At 37.7% G+C, this 20438-nt stretch overlaps 1 protein-coding gene across 1 annotated transcript in view; it reads left to right on the top strand.

Annotated features, from left to right (window-relative positions):
* Positions 1-20438, top strand: part of HTT (huntingtin) — a gene marked incomplete at its 5' end in the record, with an annotated part of 74525 nt that overhangs the window by 38207 nt on the left and 15880 nt on the right. The window contains 16 exons of the mRNA XM_010150936.1: positions 607-723; positions 2478-2600; positions 3127-3365; positions 4291-4433; positions 7742-7949; positions 9650-9791; positions 10874-11053; positions 13124-13300; positions 13753-13829; positions 15025-15163; positions 16589-16711; positions 17565-17778; positions 17987-18132; positions 18674-18851; positions 19142-19237; positions 19923-20110. Of these exons, the coding sequence (XP_010149238.1) occupies positions 607-723; positions 2478-2600; positions 3127-3365; positions 4291-4433; positions 7742-7949; positions 9650-9791; positions 10874-11053; positions 13124-13300; positions 13753-13829; positions 15025-15163; positions 16589-16711; positions 17565-17778; positions 17987-18132; positions 18674-18851; positions 19142-19237; positions 19923-20110 (2490 nt within the window). The remainder of the gene's footprint in view (positions 1-606; positions 724-2477; positions 2601-3126; positions 3366-4290; positions 4434-7741; positions 7950-9649; positions 9792-10873; positions 11054-13123; positions 13301-13752; positions 13830-15024; positions 15164-16588; positions 16712-17564; positions 17779-17986; positions 18133-18673; positions 18852-19141; positions 19238-19922; positions 20111-20438) is intronic.

Raw genomic sequence — 20438 nt, 5'->3', positions numbered from 1 at the left:
CTGCTTGCTGTATCTTTGGCCTGACTATCCTTGAAACTGTGGTCTTTATAACCCTCAAGCCTATTAGACATTCAGCTACTAGAAGTGATCCTTGCTGGTGGTGTGCTCCATTTTATGCTCTCCCATGAATTTTAATACCAAAGTGACCTATCTGAAGTGAATGAACTCTATAAAAATGTCTGTTCTGTTTCCTTGACGAAATTTAAACTTTACTGAGCTAGAATAAAGGAAGTGTATACTTGTGGGAAATTTCCCTCTTCCTCCCCTCTTTGAGTATGTGATGTGGCATTTAGGTCTACTATCCTTTTTCCAGTTGTTTGAGTAGTTTTTTGGCAAATGCCATTTAAAAAGGACTAAAACTTTCATAAGCTAGGGAAAAAAAAAAAGCTAACTGGAAAACTCTGAACGAAAAAAGTCGTAACTAAGAACAAGCTTTTAACCTGAAAATGGGGCTTTGAAAATGTTGTGTGGTTTCTCATGCGTGTTTCTTTGCTTTTTGCTTTTGGCAGATGGATGAAAAGAGGCATATTTTTCCCACTACAGTGTAACTTAAACGTTTCCTGTTAGTATGGGTGTTTACTTGCATTCTTTTGGACTTTTCCACAGGTGCTAGAAATGTTCATCTTAGTATTGCAACAGTGTCATAAAGAAAATGAAGACAAATGGAAAAGATTGTCCCGGCAAATAGCTGACATTATTCTCCCAATGCTTGCAAAACAACAGGTTGTTACATGAGTTTTCTTCATCTATAAACATCTAAAATAATTGTTATCATCTAAGTGTCAATAATTGCTTTGGGTATTTGATTTTTTTTTTTATATGAAGGCAGATCCTGTTGAAAATGTGGTTGCCATGTCGGAAGAAAACAATTACTGCAATGTAAACCAAGTCTTTGAAGTGATGAAGGTCATGTTTAAGTGCATGAAATGTGTAATACCTTTGAGGCTGTTTCCAAAGGAAAGTTCTTTCTACTTCTCCTGCATGATTATATTAGACCACTTATTAAATGGTGTGAAGACTCTCCCATGTTTATAGAATATCAAAATTATTCTACATAAATGCAGTGAGTCTAATTGCTTTATTTTTCCTAGTGAGGAAAATGAAAAGACAGTTTGAAACTGCATTAATTAATCACAGAATCATGGAACAGTTGAGGTTGAAACAGACCTCTAGGGTATTATCTTCCCCTCAAAGCAGGGTCTACTGGAGCAGGTTGCTTAGTACCATATCCAGTCAAGTTTTGATAGTCTCCAAAGATGGAGCCTCCATAAACTCTTTGGCCACCTCTTCCAGTGTCTGAGCATCCTCACAGGCAGAAACCAAAGGAAAATTCTATTTAAATGGAATTTCCTGTATTTCAGCTTGTGCCTGTTGTCTTTCATTCTGGTACTGGATAACACTGAAAAGAATCTGGCTTTTTCTTCTTCATCTGTGTGGTCTCCTCCCGCTTCCCCTAGTCAGGTACTTGTACACACTGATAAGATCCCCCTGAGCCTTGGACAGATGCTCCCAGCCTGTAACCATCCCTGTGGCTTTCTGCTGACTCCCTCCAGTGTGTGCGTATGTCTTACTGGACTGCACATTGGGGAAGGAGAGCAGGCTCCTTCTATCGGGGAAGAAGACCCCTTTTAGGTGGCAGATTTTCAGTGCTGCTCCCTAAGTAACAGAGGACTTGTCTTCAATACAGCTTTTCTGGTGTTAGAAATAATTCAAAGATAAAAAGGAAAACCAGGAAATTATGCCCTTAATGTTCTTTACTCCATGACAGCAGATCCCCACTCCCATGAGGAGATCTCGTGGCTGGGGAGAGTGGGCAGTTATTTGCAGATCAGACAATGTTTTTTGACCAAAGCTAAAATGCTGGCAAATAGAAATTGCTGTTTTATATGAATCTGTGCATGTGATCAACTGTCGAACTACTTGAGCACAACAGGGTCATCCAGGTTTTGAGTCCAGTCCTTTGCATTTTGCAGTTGACTGTTGTATAATTTATCTAAACTCATCAGGTAAGGTGTCCTACCTCTGCTGCTGCAGTGCAGTACCATTCTAGCTGTTCACTTTTTGGATGATTAGGAATCTTTTTTCTCCTACTGCTTAAGTTTATTCACAACCAGCATTGCTCTCTATAAATATGCCTGGTAGGATGTGCAGGGAGGAGAAAAGTTTTTAAATTTTATGACAAGTCAGCCTTCTGGTCTTATTCTCTGAATATGGCATATCTATCCTAATAAAATCTGTGGTATGTGTATTGTATTTCATATGATACATTTTTGTCCGTGATCTCAGAACTCCTGTGTAGAAAGGCTTGCAATGAAACTTCAATTTACCTTTCATAGCTTTCGGTTGCTCTGAATTGTGCGCTGTAAAGGACAGCTACACACAGGTTGTCATAGAAATGTTTAAAACATGAAATGGTAATTTTGTGTTGCAGTTAACTGTAGTGGATAGCTACAAGTTAGCATTGTATGTTTTTACAGATGCATATAGACTCTCATGATGCTCTGGGAGTATTGAACACACTGTTTGAAATTTTGGCTCCTTCATCCCTTCGCCCTGTGGACATGCTTTTAAGGAGTATGTTTGTTACTCCTAAAACAATGGTAAGCAATTGTTTCCAGAGGAGAAAGAATCTGGTGTCTTTCATGCAAAACAAAAGATGATGTGCTTCCCTCTCCTAATTTGTGTTGTGGTGTTAAAGTACCTGCAGCAGCTTTTAGCAAAGATATGCTAATATGATTTACCAACTGGGAGCACTTTATACAGGAACATTCTGCTTATGGATTTCTTAGCTTCATTTTGTATTTTGAGGATCAGGAATGTTGAGAAACATATTGTTAAAATAAATTCTAGAATGCAATCTAATAGGTAAATCACATTTTTCTTATGCAAGTCTTAGTACCATTTTTCTAGTTGAGAGAACATTTAACAAATGAATGTATGCTTGACAGTCACAAGAATGGCATTTTGGATGACCTGGACATAAAAGTTATTTTCTGCGTGCTCCATTCTCAAAAGGGTCTGACTTTATACAACAGTTAATGAAAATGTTAAACAACACAATATAGCAATGTATTAAAAAATAACTTCAAATGTATTCAATTTTCTGCTTTTCTGTGCTTATGTTAGGCATCAGTGAGCACTGTCCAGCTATGGATTTCTGGAATTTTAGCTATCCTCAGAGTTCTGATTTCACAGTCAACAGAAGACATTGTTCTATCCCGTATACAAGAGCTTTCCTTTTCACCATATTTAATTTCATGTCAAGTGATTAACAGACTGAGATGTGGAGAAAATAACACGTCTGCACCAGAGGATTGCGCTGAGGTTAAACAGGCTAAATATCTCCCTGAAGAGACGTTTTCTAGGTATGTTGTCCCTTCAGTAACTTAGGAGAAAGATTATTCCTCTTAGATAACATTATTTGTGATTTCTCAGAAATCTTAAAGTCTGCTGTTAGTAAGTTGATATGGGAGGAGTGTGTGTGCAGGAAGGAATAATGAAATGGACATAGGGTGATGAGATTTATTAAAATCAGGTCCAAAATTTTAACTGCTTAACCCCTTCTTTCCTTCCTCCGTGTGGGGTCTGAAAGATGAGTCATCAACCTTAGCCCAGGTTCTGTACAAGAATTTTGGCAGCAGATAGCTTCAAATCTATTAAGTTAGTCCTCTTTATTTCCTATTTTTAAAGAGTTGGCTTTGTCTAGTTGCTTCCCATGCTGTCAGTGTGACACACTTCAGGCAAAAGAAGTATGGAGAGATAGCAGTGGCATTATGTTGACATGTTTGTTGCCACCCACCCCCTTACACCATTGGCTGGAGGTTTGATATAGAACCTGTGTGGTAGAGTATGGATAGATGAGGCTGTAAATAAATAGCTGAACTACTGTTACTTGCTGAGTTACTCCACCTCACCTGAGCTGCGCTAACTGTCATGGTGTGGTTTTAGCTCACTGCAAATCACTACAAAGACACCATAGCAATCTGACTGTTTGCTGTGTGAGATGGGCTGGTCTGTGTATGCTCTTATGAATTCAGCTGATGAGTAGGTAACCCAGATCCAACATGTAATTATTGAAGTGCTTGTGGTCATCTCTCCGTACTTATAGCATTCTACTTGTTTTAGGTCAACTTGTTCGGTAGCATTTAACTTAGTGTCTTATTTAGGATAAATGGACAGGGATTTAATGTTTTATTTTTCAAATTATTGAGTTTCATAGATAAACATCATCTCATTCTGAAAAATGTTGCATTGGTAGTTTTCTGTTGATTGTACACGTGTGTTTTCAAGGTTCTTACTACAACTGGTGGGCATTCTACTGGAGGATATTGTTACTAAACAATTGAAAGTGGACATGAATGAGCAGCAACATACTTTCTACTGCCAGGAGCTGGGCACATTGCTTATGTGCTTAATACATATCTTCAAATCAGGTAATACTTTAATCAATGCCTTGTGTTGTAGCAGGCAGTGCTAGGGTGGTTTTTCAGTTGACACAGTTGACAGTTGTTGAATGCGTTGAGCTACTGAGAAGCAATACATAGGTGCTAAAGACATTCTTTTCTACTAAGTATAAAGAACCTCCCAAACTTTGTGCCCATGCATGCAGGGCACATTTTTAGCTTGTGGAATGAAATGTAACTACTGACTTTTCATCTCTCCTTTTAACTGTGTAAAATGTTCTAGTCTGAAGATACATAACTTGTGAAACTTATGCCTGTATTTCTCATGGTTTCTCTCAATTTGGAGGTTGGTAGGTATGTCCAAGCTTAAAATACTGAGTTACAGACTACTGGTTCAGACTTATGACAAGGTAGGTTCCTGTTCTTTGTCATAATTCATAAAAACTACAAAAAAAAAAAAGCCAAACACACAACGAAAACTAAAAATGTACAAAAGGTAATACTGTTCCAGCTATCTGCTCTTGAGCTCCATTCTTCAGGTTTGGGAATTCTGCCTTAGATGTCTTCTGCTAGATACACAGTCCCTGGCACTTTAATAATTCATTAGTTGTTAGCCTGATTCCTTAGTGCCACTATTAGGAAAGTAAGACTATCTTCCCATTCTTTTATTCTTTCTTTACTGTTACTGTCCTCTTTGCATCCTGATTTTTACCCTGTAGCTGAAATCCAGCCTTGGATTACAGTAGTTGGCCACATTTTGAAAGGTCTTGTGACAAGTCCCTGGTTCTTTGTAGACTTCTTCACAGGTATGGGACAAGGAATTTTACATTCCGTGGCCCCATCTTTAAAATAGGAGTTAGTATTTCATTAATTAACAGATATAAATTAACAAAAGAAAGTGCATTCATAATACTGTTATTAGATATACATAACATTATTCTGTGCTCCACTGTGCCCCAGTAACCTGTAATCTTTTCTTTCTAAGGTCTTCCCACAGAATTCAGAGTCCTTTTTTAAAGGAGAAAACCCCCTAGTTCTGTTCCTGTCACTGCTACCAGCTGCTGCTTGCAAACATAGTATTGTACATACAGCTATAAAATCAGGTGCTGATGGAAGTGTTCTGGGTCTTCAGCTCATTCTCTATCAAAGCTCCTGCTTTGCCTTGCTTTAACTTTCAATAGCTTTACTCCTCCTAGTCTTCAGTAACAGGTGGAAAAGTGAATGGGAAACCAATTGAGTTATTTTGTGATGGTTTGTGCAGCCGTGGTGAATGATGTTTTGTCTTTTGACTTGTCAGAGAACACTGATTTAAGAAATTGAGTCCTCCTAACCTAGGTTGTTGCTCCAAAGACTTCAGGATTTTGAGTGGAAGCACAAAATATGGCAGTGCTTACCAGGCCCTTCCTTGGTTTTTGTTTTAAGCCTGATTTAGAGCACAAGTCTCTGGATATAGTGGGTGATGGTTCTCTTTTCCTGTGTGTCTGTTTACAACTAAAGTGTGTTTACTATTGCTGCTGTGGAGCAACGTTTGAAACAAGTACTATAACAAATTAAGAAAAGGTGATTTGGAGTGACTGGTTAAATGGTGTCAAGCCAGGGCCAATGAAATCAAAGTCAGGCTGGTGATAGAAATGAAGCAGGTGGGTTCTTCCACAGTGGGAGCTGGAGATAATGGAAAAGGAAGCTTGGCCCGTTCTGCTACAGCAACTGGCTCCTAGCTGCACTGTGAGTCTTGCCAGGAACTATGTGGAAGTTTTTAATGCAAAATTAGAATTAAATATTATGATGCTCATGCAGAGCACTGGGATATGTGTGCTGCATGATCTCTAGAAATTAATTTAATCTAAGACTACAGATCAGCTCTAAGTGCTATCAATAATGTGGTTACCTTGTACAGAAGAGAAGGAAAGTTGTTCAGATGCCTGAGCTGTATTTGTATGTCACAGCATTTTCTTACAGGTTTAGGCTTAGGGTTAACTGAGTGCCTGGTTTTGTGATGCACTTCTGTTCTATTAAAGCCTCTATTCTTTTTCTGTAAGTCATTCTCCTAACTACAGGTGTGGCTTATAGCCACTTTAGTCTAGGTTCCCAGATATGTGTTCTATCATTTTTAACCTGTTTTCTACTTGTTTTGTTCTCTCAGCTGTTAGTTTTTCAAAATGTAAGCATTGCTGATTCCTATGTTTTCAACTATAGGAAGTTACCAGATTAGAAAGAATATATTCATTCTGCTACTTGGAAGTTAGTAGACATAGAAGTCATAGAAAAAGTGAGATTAGCGTGTGGTGGCTTTCGTGGCTGTAGAAAAGTCACTAGATGGTGCAAGTACTGCAAATGCAGGAAACTGGAATGGGAATAGCACTGTTTTGCTAGTAAGTGGAACCTGAGTTTTGAAACTCGCTTGTTTTTCCTGTTCTTTGCTATTTACATTGTGTGTTTATCAGTCCTGGGGGCAGCTTAAACTGGTCCACATGCCTGTGGAATTTACAGCTTCATTCTCCTGTATATTTGGCAATGTAAGCAAGCAGCGTTACAGATCTTCATTAGTCTGGTTAGCTTTTGGTTTCCGACAGGTTCTGAAGAAACTATTTTCCCTGATCTGACCTTCTCATAGAAACTGAGTCCTGTACCATTAGACAACTTTTAAGTTTGTCCATTTTCCTTGTTTTTCCTCCTTTCATTCTGGTATATGAATGCAGAATCAGCAAGTGAGAAAGGAAAATTCAGCTTTTGTGCTGAGTGTTCAGTGTGCAGGGTAGTGACTTTTCTCCACTTCAATGTCTACTTTTTGCACTTAGAAATTGGACTAAAGGGTATCAGTTTAGTTTCAACCAGATGTGTTTGGGAAGCCTTCATCTGAAGTAGGATACTTGTAAGCGATCTTCCTTATGATGCAGAATAGTAGTAACAGCATGGTTCCTAATTAAAATGTGTGTTTTACTTTATAAACAAAACAACAACATAAAACCAAAATCCTGTTCTATAGTTAACAGTTTTAAATTTAAGGCTTTCATGTATCAGAACAAATTTTTGATGCTGGACAGAAGTTGTTGATAAGACAGGTTTCATTACAATTCTAGTTTATCTAAAGCATTATTTATTGGGTCTGGGAGCTGATCATTACTGGTTTACACACTGTCCTTGGGCAAACTCCATGGCTTGCCTTACTTTTGTAAAACTTCTTAGGATATATCTTCCTTCATAAAGGATTTATTTCCTTCATAAATCACAGTGGTTTATGAAACAAGGTTTTTATTCTCAGGGTACCCTAAATAATTTTAAAACTTCGTAAATTGGACTAGAGCATAGTTACTGTAAGATGCTTTTATGTTTTTCAGGGATGTTTAGAAGAATCACAGCTGCAGCCACCAGACTTTTTACAGGAGATGGCTCTGATGGTAGTTTCTATACCCTTGAAAGTTTGAGTGACCTTGTACAGTCCATGATTCCCACACATCCTTCTTTAGTTCTCCTCTGGTGTCAAATCCTGCTTCTTGTGAATTATACCAACTACAACTGGTGGTCAGAAGTGCATCAAACCCCAAAGTAAGAGTTGCTTTTGATCCCTGGTAGTAGTAGTGTCTCATTAAATCATAGAATCTTTTAGATTAGAAAAGACTTTGAAGGTTAATTGGACTTGATTATCTAAAACTGCTAATGCCACCACTAAACCATGTCCTTCAGCACCTTGTCCACACATTTTCAAATACCTCCAGGGATGATGACTCATCCACCTTCCTGGGCAGCTCATTCCAGTGCCTGACAACCCTTTCTGTAAAGACATTTTTCCTAATATCCAGTCTAAACCTCCCCTGGTGCAAGTTGAGGCCGTTTCTTCTTATCACATCACTTGGGAGGAAAGACCAACCCCCACCTCTCTGCAACCTCCTTTCAGGTAGTTGTAGGGAGTGATAAGGTCTCTCATAATTATATTTGCTAAAAATACATTAAATCTAGCTGTTTATTTGCTAAGCCTGTTGATAGTACTGTTTGTTCTCTGAAATAGGTAGCTCTACATTTATTTTAAGTGAATACATACTGTCTGTTCTGATATCAGTGTGTCTTTCAAGCTAAGGAAATGTGTCCCACACTCAGTTGTTTCTCAGAAGAACTGCCAGGCAATCTCTCCACTTTTAAGCCAAGAAACCTTCTTGAGTGTACTACTTTGAATTAGAATTATGGGCATAACCAGAACAAAAGACTCTGTATTTCATATTTCACATTTTTATGGGGACTTCATATTTCACCTTCTAGCAAGTAACCAGCCAGTGCAGATGATACACTGTTGTGTTTATGAAAATACAGTCTGATCAGTATAACTGTAGCTATAGTTATATCTGTTCCCAGTGGGACTGTTACTAAATGCTGTCCCAACATAGCATCAGCACCGTGCTGCTTCATTAGCAACAAACACCATAGTAACTTCAATTAAAGTTACTTGTCTGAAATTTGGAGATTTGGTCTATAATTGATGTTCTCTTGGTCTGAAGTTAGTTCGTCCCACCTGTCAGGCACTGGAATGATTTACCCTCTGGGCATGAGGAGGATATACCCTATGTGGGTGGGTATCCCTAGGTGTTAGCTGTAGAGGGAGATTAACAACTGACTTGAGAGAGATTTCTGATGCTTGTGAGTGTTAGGGAAGACTAATCTTGTTCTACAACATGAGGGGATCAGTACTTGCTCAGATGTGAGATTCTTGCCTCAGTTCAACCTCGTGATGTGAATAAGTATTATTCTAATTTGAGCAAACACGAAATTACCAGGCTTGTGAGCAAAGTAGGGCAACCTGCTATTTATTGCAGTTACCTTTTTTTTTTTAACTAATTTACCAATATCACCTCTATTTTTCTGGATCAGGCATCACTTTAGATCTGATATTAGGCTCAGCACTCAAGAACACTGGTTTTGCTTGAGGAAAAAAAATACGATTAGGTTCTGTTATCCTACCAGAGATGCTATATCCCATGTTTTTCTTTTAAATAACCTGTTTAGTTCTTCAGAAATTCTTCAGACTGTCCAAGAAAGTAAAAAGCATGAAACAAAAAATTGATACTAGAATTGCTAGAAAGAAAAGAGCTGATGAAAAACTAAGGGTCTGCTTTAAAGCAGTGTTATGCTTGAATGAAGTTTCTAGGAAAATAAATACTGTGTAAGGGCATTGGTAAGATATTCCAAGCAATTTGATTGTTAATCTTTCAGTAGCCACAGTAATAAAATAACAAAATGTAATGTGTTTCTTGCAGGAGACACAGTCTTTCTACTACTAAATTGCTTAGCCCTCAGATATCTGGAGACAGTGATGAATCGGATTCAGAATCTAAACGTGGCATGTGCAATCGAGAGATAGTGAGAAGAGGAGCGCTCATTCTTTTTTGTGACTATGTTGTAAGTTTTGAATTACTGTATTCTATAACTATAGTTTTGAACAATTTTATTGTGCTGGCAGTCTTTTATTACTGATATGCAATTACTGAGTCTGGTTCACAAGTGAAAAACGAAGTCTTGGGCAACTAGTCAGTTTACTTTCAGGTGGTGCTTCTGTAAGCTAAGGTATGACCTCATTTGGCATTTTAATTCTATTAGCCACAAGATATCCTTTACAAGGCAAGAGAATGCTCAGTTCAGAGGAGAAACAGCTATGGGGTATCATATCCCTTACTTGTGCAGTGCTACGAGCACACTAAGCAGCGTTAGACGACTTAACATCGGTGAACTTTTGAAGTGAATTTTCTTGAAGTTCCTAGTACTTCAGTTTGCATTGCAGAGCAGTTTTGGGGCAAACAAACTGCATTCCTTTGATTTATCTAAACCAAAAGCTATGTAAGAAGCACTTAAAATACGAATGGATGTTCAGTCACCAGAATCAGATTTGAGGTAATCAAAGGTAACCCTTCCTAAAACCTCTCTACTGGGGAGTGGCGTCATCTGGTTAGCTCTACAGATCTCTTCATGTTGAGCTGCACTGCTTGTTGAAATGCACATAGCCCCTGTAGGTTAAAAATTAATTATTGACGTGTCTTTTTGGATTTGCTTTCCAGAAATTATTCATCTTGTTTTTAAGTCCAGTAGTAATAAGAAATCTTTAAAGAGAAGCCTCAATGAAAATTGCATTTTACAAGAAAACTCTGTGTGTACTTGTTTATTTCAAACAGCATTTTGTTAAAAGTGGAATGTTTGAATTGGCTTTCTCAGTTTACTTGTTTCTAACCAGATTTTTAGTGGTTCTAAAAATTAATAATTTATAAATTAATTATAAATCCCTTAATTTGCAACAGGATCAAAAACATTTGGAAAAACTGTAATGTAAAAACATTTATAGTAATGTTAACATATAGACACTTTATGCTGCTATTGTAAAATAGCTACCAGTAATATATTTTAAACTTCATGCTGTCAGGTGAAGTTTTTAGTAGTTAAATGCTTAATGTGGGTATTACTGGAATCAGAATTTAATTTTTCCCCTTTAGTGTCAAAACCTACATGATTCCGAACACTTGACCTGGCTTATTGTGAATCATGTTCAAGACCTGATTAATTTGTCCCATGAGCCTCCAGTACAAGACTTTATTAGTGCTGTTCACAGGAATTCAGCAGCCAGTGGTCTCTTCATCCAGGCCATTCAATCACGATGTGAGAATCTTGCAGCTGTAAGTAACTTTTTGACTTCTTTTAAAGAATAAAGTCACTTATTTCAGCATAAGTTTAACTGATAAGTATGCAAATTCTGACATTTCTGGGTCACTTATCAACTTCTGATTTTATTTTTGAAGTCACTTCTTTTAAAAATGCAAACAGTGAATCTTATATGTGCACCTTCAGTATCAGATGTGTCCCACTCTATCAAATCTATGAATTCGAGTAGGTTAAGCTGCTTTTCTTCGTTCCTGGGTATTACTCACGCATAATAAATATCTGAAGAGTAAATGAAAGCTGTAACTTTTGTCTTTGATTTCAGCACCCTGGTAGCATAAATAATGGAACTACAAACTACAGAAGCAGGAATAGTAACCAGTCTATCTTCAGAGGCCCTAACAACATTAAAAATAATTTGCAAGCTCATGCCTTCCCTGTTGATCTACCCCACATGTTGTAGCCTGTTGGTTAGGGAAATACTGCTTCAGAAATTCAATGTATCATTTCTGTTGATGATTTTAGTTCTCAAATTGAGAGGCGTGGTGGATGATGTTTTATAGGGAATGTAAGGTGGTATGCATCCCTCTTAATCTTACTAGGTGGGAAATATAATCTCCTGGGCGTCCTTTAGAGCTAAAGCAGGGAGATGCTACTGCACCCTGGGTAGCCTGGTGTCCTGGTTTTGGCTGGGATTGAGTTAATTTTCCATATATCTATATATATAGAGAGAGATTTCCACCACGTGGATTTTGTGCACTTCATCTGGTATTTGTTCTTGGCATTGCTATCATCTCTGTACTTCAGGAGCCATCTGTTGGAAAGTATTAGTCTTTATCTTTTTTCCTCAGAGAACCAATCTATGGGGGAGGCAAGCAGGGACACTTTTCCCCCACTCCTTCACCCTCCCTTTCTTCTTCACTTTCCCCTTCTCTTCAAGGGCCAGGCTAGCTCAGTTGGTAGAGTATGAGCCTTAATCTCAGGGTCATGGGTTTGAGCCCCACAATGGCCACCAAAAGGACTGTTTTGTTTTCCCCTTTTAGCAGGCAGCTAACACAACACAGCTGTTCACTCACTCCCTCCCCGCTCCCAGAGGGATAAAGGAGAGAACGGGGACATATGGGGAAGCAAAATTTGTGGATTGAGATAGTTTAATAGGACAGAAAATAAAAGGAAAATAATTATGATAAAAATATACAAAATAAGATGCACAATGCAATTGCTCATTATCTGCTGACCAATGCCCAGCCAGCTCCTGAGCAGCTTGGCCGGTTTGGGTCATCTGTCCTGGTTATGTCCCTTCCCAGCTTCTTGCCTTCCTGCTCCACACCGCACAACCCCTCCTCCCCCCGCCCCTCACCAAGAATTTATGAAGTTAGGTGAGATGAATCTGGGCTTTAGTCTCTGAGAATCAGTAGAATGAACTAAGCTGAATGTCTGAATGGCAGATGTAGTCATTCTGTGGAATGTTTGGTGATTATCAGAAAAGTCAGTAAAATTAAATTAATTGATATTTACAGTCTGCTCTAAAACAAGACTGGTTGCACAAGTCCAGCTAGTTTGGTTTTATGTTTCTCCATTTAGATTATTGGTGATGGATTGGTGCTCATATTTTATAGAAATTATTTGCACCCCCTTTTAATCCTGAGTAGCCATTGCTATGGCTGCTATGATGGCATTCTATGATTAAACGTGCTCAAAAAAAATCCCTAATGCTTATCTGAATTTCTGTAGTGTTTCTTCTCTAGACTATGCTCATGTTCCTACCCTCTTATAGCAAGAGTTGAAGCTTCTCATTGTTTTCAGAGCTTTCTACAATTCCACCTTTGCGTCTCTAGCTTTTTTTCTCTAGAAGTTTTGCTCTCTGCTTTATGCTTACTCTTTGTAAAAGAAAGCTTTTACAGTTAAACATCAACTTATTGACTTATTTAATATGTACACTAATTCAGACGTCTTCATATATAGATGGTGGTATTGATCAGCTAGTTGTCTGCTATGGTTTTTTCTATATGCTTTACCCTTTCACTTTAAGATCTTTGTATTCCACTTGAATGGGGTTTTTTTGTCTGTTTTGTTTCAACATCTAGCCCACAACTCTGAAGAAGACTTTACAGTGCCTGGAGGGAATACATCTCAGCCAGTCTGGGGCTGTCTTAACACTGTATGTTGATAAGCTTCTGTGTACTCCGTTCCGTGTGCTTGCTCGCATGGTTGACACACTGGCTTGCCGTCGAGTAGAAATGCTTTTGGCTGCAACGTTACAGGTAAAGAGAAATATATTCACTTGTAGCGAAGATTGGGTAGTGCTAGCAATATAATCAAGTTTATTATGCTAATTTAAAAGTACATCAAAATATGAGGTTGTATGTTTAATTGGAAAGAATTTATTTTAGTTTAATATATAGATAGGTGAATCATAGAATCATTTAGATTGGTAAAGATTTAAGATCATAAAGTTCAACTGTTAACCTAACACTGCCAAGTCACCACTAAACCATGACCTGAAGCACCATGTCTACACATCTTCTAAACTCTTCCAGGGATGGTGACTCAACCACTTGCCTGAGAGGCCTGTTCCAGTGCTTGACAGCCGTTTTAGTGAAGAAATGTCTATATTTCAGTTCATCTGCCTATAATGTACCTGATCTGTTCCAAGTACTTCCCTATGTTTTACTCATTTTTGTCTTAGAAAAATTCTTGTAACTCTTTCCTATAGAACAGCATTACCCAGTTACCAGTTGAAGAACTGGACAGAATTCAGGAATACCTTCAAAACAGTGGATTAGCAACAAGGTAAAGAATACCAATATATGTTAAAATGCCAGACGAAGTAGTGTCCTATACTAGTTGTGTTAACTCTCTCTTTTCCTGTGTTTGGGTTTTTTCTTAAAGATAGTGATCGTTTCTGAAGATAAAACAGGTGTAAAACCTCTCTTTACAAGTTGCAGGTGTATTCTGGCACAAACACAGTTGTGTTGAATGAGTTGAATTTGAAGTGTGCTTAAGAACTAAAGCAAGCTAAAGACATCAAATTCTCTTTCCCATATCCCACCCAGTATTTAACTTTTGGAAGACAGCAACCACAAATTAATTCCTTGACAGAAACTACACTACTGAAACAACTTTGAGGAAGATAAAGTTGTGCAAAATTTTGTGGGTCCAAGCTGGGTGGGCTGCCTTTTTTAAATTTATTATTTTTATTTTTCCTAGGCAGCTGTCTTCAAAGTTTTAACTGTTTAGTAACCCAGCTGCTTAAAAGTCCAACTGAATAATTTTCTCCTTTTATAACAGTAGTTGAAAGAGCCTCATATACTCCTTTGATGTCATTGCTATTTGAAGTTAATAGCTGTTGACTGAAAGAAGTAGGGTTAAAGAATCGAAAGCCCAGGACAGCAGTAGATCACTATTAATATGCCTTCGTAGGTAACATCACATTTGAATTCAGAAAAACATCCAGAATCTTCAAATTACTTTATACATGTTCTTGATAGCAGTAATGGAGTAAGAAAAACTCTCAAAAACAAATAAAACAACCAAAAGGAAAACCTCAAACCTCTTAGAGTAACATAAATCCACAGGCTGGATTTCTTAATGTATTTATTTAAAAAAATCTTAAATTCCGTTTTAGTGGATTCTTGTTTGCTGCGTGTTAGAGTATTTATCTGCATTCAAATAGTCTGTACACTAATTCTAATTCATCTTACTGCATAAAGAAACTCAACAGCTGGCATTTTATGCTTAAGCATGTGCAAATTTTAAACCTAAATTGAATTTAAATCTTTGGTGGTGCTGAGTTCACTTGTTTTGGCTACTGATAGCTGAAATTTGCAGTTGTGGATCATATGACTGCATATGTCCAACAAAACTTAAGGCCCTACTGCTTTTTTCTTCCAGGATTAGAACTGGCTCACTGGATGCCTTTCTGTTTTCAAATGGTTTAAAAAACTGAGTAAGTTAGCTCTCTGCTGATGTGTTCTTCTATTTTCAGACACCAAAGACTTTACTCACTCCTGGATAGGTTTCGTCTTATGGTAGCACCAGACACTACTAGTCCTTCGCCCCTGGTTACCTCCCACCCACTAGATGGAGAAGACCAACCAGCTTTAGAGAATGTAATTCTAGACAAAGTAAGATTATCTTTAGAAAAAGTCACTAGAAGTGTCTTGGCTCTAAATAAGCTTTTGCTCATTACAGAATATTTAAGTACAGTTTACTTTTACCCTGCGTTAATGTTCTCAGTTGTCAATGAAACTCACTGATCAGCAAATGATTTCATATGTATTGGCTGACCATTGAACTTATGGTAATTAGCATGTGCATACATGTTTATGTTGACAATGCTGTGAAAAGCTATCAGGCTTTGTTTCTCTACTGAACTTCAATAGAAAGATTTATATAAGGTTATGCAGAGACAGATATATACTCTTGTTTTCTTGATGTGTTTACTGCAGTGACAGTTTTATTCACTTGCTGAAAGCTGTTGGTTGTCTCTTGGAAATTCAGCATTACTTCTCCATTGCCACTTCTCAGCTTTAAATTTCTTTCAGATAACTACTTACCTGTTTCTGGTCTTCACGTACTTAAATATACATATTGCAAAGCAGTGTGGGAGGCTAAGAGCAAGCCTTTTGGGGTTGGTGTCTTCCTTCCTAGTTTGTCCCATGGATCATTTATCCTTTTCATTCCTTTGTGTTCTACAGTGATACGCAGTGATATGAAACATGCAACTGAGATAGCAAAAACTTGATTAGCTGACAGTTTGGAAGAGACTGTTAAGTAGTTGAGAAACCTATTGACTTAGGAGAGAGATTGAGAGCTACTTAGACAGCAGGAGGAAGCACTGTTTGTGCCCAGAAACCGTTTACCCATGGCTTTCTGTCTTTTGAATTACCCAGAAAGTCTCCTTCCTCTGTAAATGTAAATCTTGCACAAAGGAAGTGGGTTTTGTGTGCTTTTTCCACAACCCCTGTGTAGTTCATAGAATCATGGAATATCTCAAATTGGAAGGGTCCCATAAGGATTATCAAATCCAACTCCCTGCTCTGCACAGGACTACCTAAAACTAAACTGTATGAATAAGAGCATCGTCCAGATGTTCCCTGGTAGGGGAATAGGTATTATCTTCTTCTGCTGATTTATTTGAATCTGAAGACTTTTCTTCTTTGGATATAGTGTTGTGGGTTTTTTTGCTATTACTGTGTTGTTTGTGTGACTATTGAGTATTCCAGGGTTTTTTTCTAGATATTCTTCTCAGCTTTAGGATCCTCATGCATACACTAATGCCAAATGTTCAGCTACTTTTTCTCCTTGTTTCCTGTTCAGATTCTGTGGAAATAGGAAGCTTGCCATTGAACATCCATTGGTCTATTTTAAGATGGTCTGTTCACCAGTTGTCTGTGTTTTGGTTTTTTTTTTTTTTTAACATTAACGTGGCCTAGTGAGCTCTTAACCAGAAAACAATTCAATGCCAATGAGCAAGTTCCCCCCTGCCCCCCCAAACTGTATTTTCTGAACACAAACGTGTAATAGACTTCTTTCTTTCTTTGTTAAAGGACTGGTATGTGTCACTAGTGAGGTCGCAATGTTGCATCAGGTCTGACTCAGCACTGCTAGAAGGGGCAGAGCTGGTAAATAGAATTCCTCAGCCTGACCTGAACTCCTTCATGACCAGCAAGGTAACTTCTTTATCAGATGAAGCACAGTCAACTGAAAAGGATGTAATTTTTCCTGATGTTCTTATTGCTCGTCTTAGCAGATTAGGTTCTTAAATGTAATTCAAACTTACATAATATTGGTAGCTTATTTCTTGAATTTCACTTCATTTTGGAAACTAAAATAGTAGGTATGTTTCATTTGTGTCTAGCAATGTTGCTAGCAGTAGCTTTCTAGTAGTACAGGTTGGCTGTATAGAGTGGAAGTGGAGGTCAGTTTCTGTATTGCAATCACAAAAGTCCAGTTTTACCTTTTTACATAATCTTCTCATTTTGCCATACAGTCATTTACAAGGTCAGATGTTTCTGTAACCATTTAAATATCTGTGCTACTTATTATAATGCTACTAACAGATATAAGTTGTCCTTTACACCAGATTTACTATCTGTGGCCTGTTAAAGAAAGTATTTTGTTCAAATTCTCTACATTTGTTGCTGCTATGCAGAAATAGTAGTGGAAACTTTTTAAAAAATATTTGTGACTTACTTGTGTGAGAACTTTATTACTTGAAGATTCCTTGTATACAGGTCGTCCTGAAGCTTTATTCATGTATTGTTCTGAAAATTTGGAATAAGCATATTGATCTCTGCCTCCCCCTCCCCCCCTTTCCAGCACAGTAGTGGTTGGAATTTAAATGGGGAACAAATATGGTCTTAATTGTGGTGGTGTTACACCCTAATAGAGCAGAGCTCATAATAATGAGTTAGTTAACTGCTGAACTGTTAATTTACCATAGTATGCCAGAAAAGTTCCCTCAGATACTTAGTTTCTCTTCAAAAGCAATTTCTTTACTTTTTGTTTACTGTTTGATTTCAGGAATTCAACCTAAGTTTGTTAGCACCTTGTTTAAGCCTTGGCATGAATGAGATCTCAAGGGACCAGAAGAGTAGCTTCTTTGAAACAGCTCGGAGGGTAACTCTGGACCATGTCTCTACCACTGTACAAAACCTTCCTGCCAACCACCAGGTTTTTCAACCGTTATTGCCAACTGAACCATCAGCCTACTGGAAAAAACTAAACGATATCTTTGGTAATAGAAATAATGGTCTTTTTAAGTTTATTCTCTCCTCAGCAAAAGTACTTTACAGTTGTCTTGTGAATACGTGAACTTACTGCTTTAAAAAAAAAAAAAAATCAAGTTATCTGGCATAAAAGTGCTTAAGAAATAATTCTGAAAAACATGTATTGAGGGGGGAAAAAATTTCAACTGCTAGATTTCAGCCAGTCTTATTTTATAGGAGATGAGGGGATGTATCAGTCTATGATGACACTTTGTCGTGCACTGGCTCAGTATTTGTTGTTACTCTCAAAACTACCATCTGGTCTCCGAGTTCCCCCTGACAAAGAGGATGATATCCTGAAATTCGTAGTTACATCAGTAGAGGTAAGAAACTACTGCATAATTTAAGATGTGATGAAATGCTGGGAGAGGGTACTACTTTGACTTCAACTGATCACCACTGAGTAACTTTAGATCTGGGAAATTTTTTTGTCTTTACCATATAAATATCTTCAGTGGTTATTTCATTTGACTTGTGTGAGTAAATGAGATGGGCTTATGGGACAAGGGTGGCTCTTTACAAGGAGAGGTTGGTTGAATGATGGAATGATCTTGGTGTTTGGGGGAATGGCCCTGCACTGATTTTTGGGACACTGCATAGACCATATATAATGCCCATAACTTCCTTGTACTTAATATAAATTCTGTTCTCTCAGGGATCAAAAATCAATACAACTCCCTAGTTAAACTTTACATATTGCTGAGTTTAAAAAAAAAAAAATCAAACAAAGCTGTGGGGGACACTACGTGCACACACACAGAGAAAAAAAAAAGCCAAAAAACCCCCAAACTAAAACACCTTTGGTTGCAAGTTGTCCTGTTACAAGCATTTGCTATTAATGGGAAACTTTTTATTTTTGCACAGGCACTATCATGGCATTTAATGCATGACCGGATTCCATTAAGTATAGATCTTCAGGCTGCTCTGGATTGTTGCTGTCTGACGCTACAGCAGCCTACTCTCTGGAATTTGCTGGCTTCTACAGTTAATGTGACATATGCTTGCTCCTTAATTAATTGCATTAGATTTATTATAGAAGCAGGTGAGTCCAATTGAATTTTGAGTCCAATATGAGAAAATTTTCTTAATAAATTGCCAGTCATCACTGATCAAATGCTAAGTGTCTGGAATATTTCCTCTGAGTGCTTTTTAATTATTTCTTTAACAGATTTATTTTTACTATTTTAATTTCTAATTTAAAATTGTGTTTACTTTTGAACTTTGCAGATGCCTTGCAGATATAAATATTTGACTACTATGTGATTTTGAGGAGAAAAATGGAATATGAGATATGTAATGGCTGTATCTTTTAAAAATTTCTGTCTGATTCAGTTGCAGTTGAGCCTGGTAATCAACTTCTTAGTCCTGAAAGAAGGAAGAACACTTCAAAAGGCTTAAGTGAGGGTGAAGTTGATTCAAACACACAGAGTAAGTAAATAGTGAATTCTCATTTGCCTTAAACTCTTCCTTAAGAAATATTTGTAGGTACCCTTTTCATTACTGCTTTTTTAACACTGAGTTCATGACACCTTATTTGTATTTGATATATCGTTCTATATTTAATAAACATTTATTTTTAACAAGTATAGTTGTTCTTTCTTGCAAGTTAAACGTTATGTTGAGGTGTCAAGCGTAGTCCGAGTGTGGACAGTGTTGTCTTCCGTGTCCAGCCATGCTGGTACAGTAAGATACCACATCATCTACAGAAATCACTTGCTTGTCAGACTTAGCATGAAGCCAGGTATGAGATTTGTTTTCTGAGAAAACAGATTAATTTGGTCACTAAGTTCTAATAAATGCTCTATTCAATGTGTCCAGTTCTGGCAGGGATTAGCATGTGAGCTGCTCTGCTAACACATCTCAGGTACGGGTAAATCCCCAGCACTGAGACTGCCAAACAATGCAAGCCATTGCAGGGAGGGGAGTAGTAGTAAGCTTCCACTAGCTGGAATACTGTAGAATATTTCTTTGTCTACATCCTTATTGTGGTTCTGTTCCTTGCAGCTGACATGCTCTTTCATCAAGTTTTTTTTTGTTTGTTTTCTGTATCTTTTAAAATTGTCTTTTGACTAGATTCATAAAACTGAATTTATTTTTTTTTCTCCCAACAAAGAGACCAAACACATTACTGCAGCTTGTGAAATGGTAGCTGAGATGGTGGAATGCTTACAGACTGTCTTGGCACTGGGACATAAAAGAAACGGCAGTATCCCAGCGTTTCTTACGCCTGTCCTCAAGAACATCATCATCAGTTTAGCGAGACTGCCTCTAGTGAACAGTTACACAAGAGTACCTCCCTTGGTATGTTCGGTATGCTTTGTTTTCGGGACTTCAAAAGCTGTCTGCTTTTTGAGAACCAAATGCAGTCGTGCATCTTAAGTTTTGTGTCAGTAGGACTTCAACCTTTTTTGATCAGCCAGTTTGCCTTTTTATACATTGAGTAGCAAGACATTGTCAAGATAGTGAATAAGAGTTCACTTTGGAGTCAAAGATTTGACTAGAAAGGAACGTAGTCACTCCCTATATTCTTATGTAAAAGAATGTCCAGGTGGCAGTTAAGGAACCCAAGTCACTGCTTGCTTTTCCTTTCTTTATTAGGGCTAATATTTCCTCCTGTTCAGTGGGAATG

Source organism: Eurypyga helias, unplaced genomic scaffold, assembly GCF_000690775.1.
Source record: "Eurypyga helias isolate BGI_N326 unplaced genomic scaffold, ASM69077v1 scaffold5594, whole genome shotgun sequence".
Classification (NCBI taxonomy): domain Eukaryota; kingdom Metazoa; phylum Chordata; class Aves; order Eurypygiformes; family Eurypygidae; genus Eurypyga; species Eurypyga helias.
The sequence above is the reverse complement of the archived record's forward strand: the minus strand, read 5'-3'. Positions and strand labels throughout refer to the sequence as shown.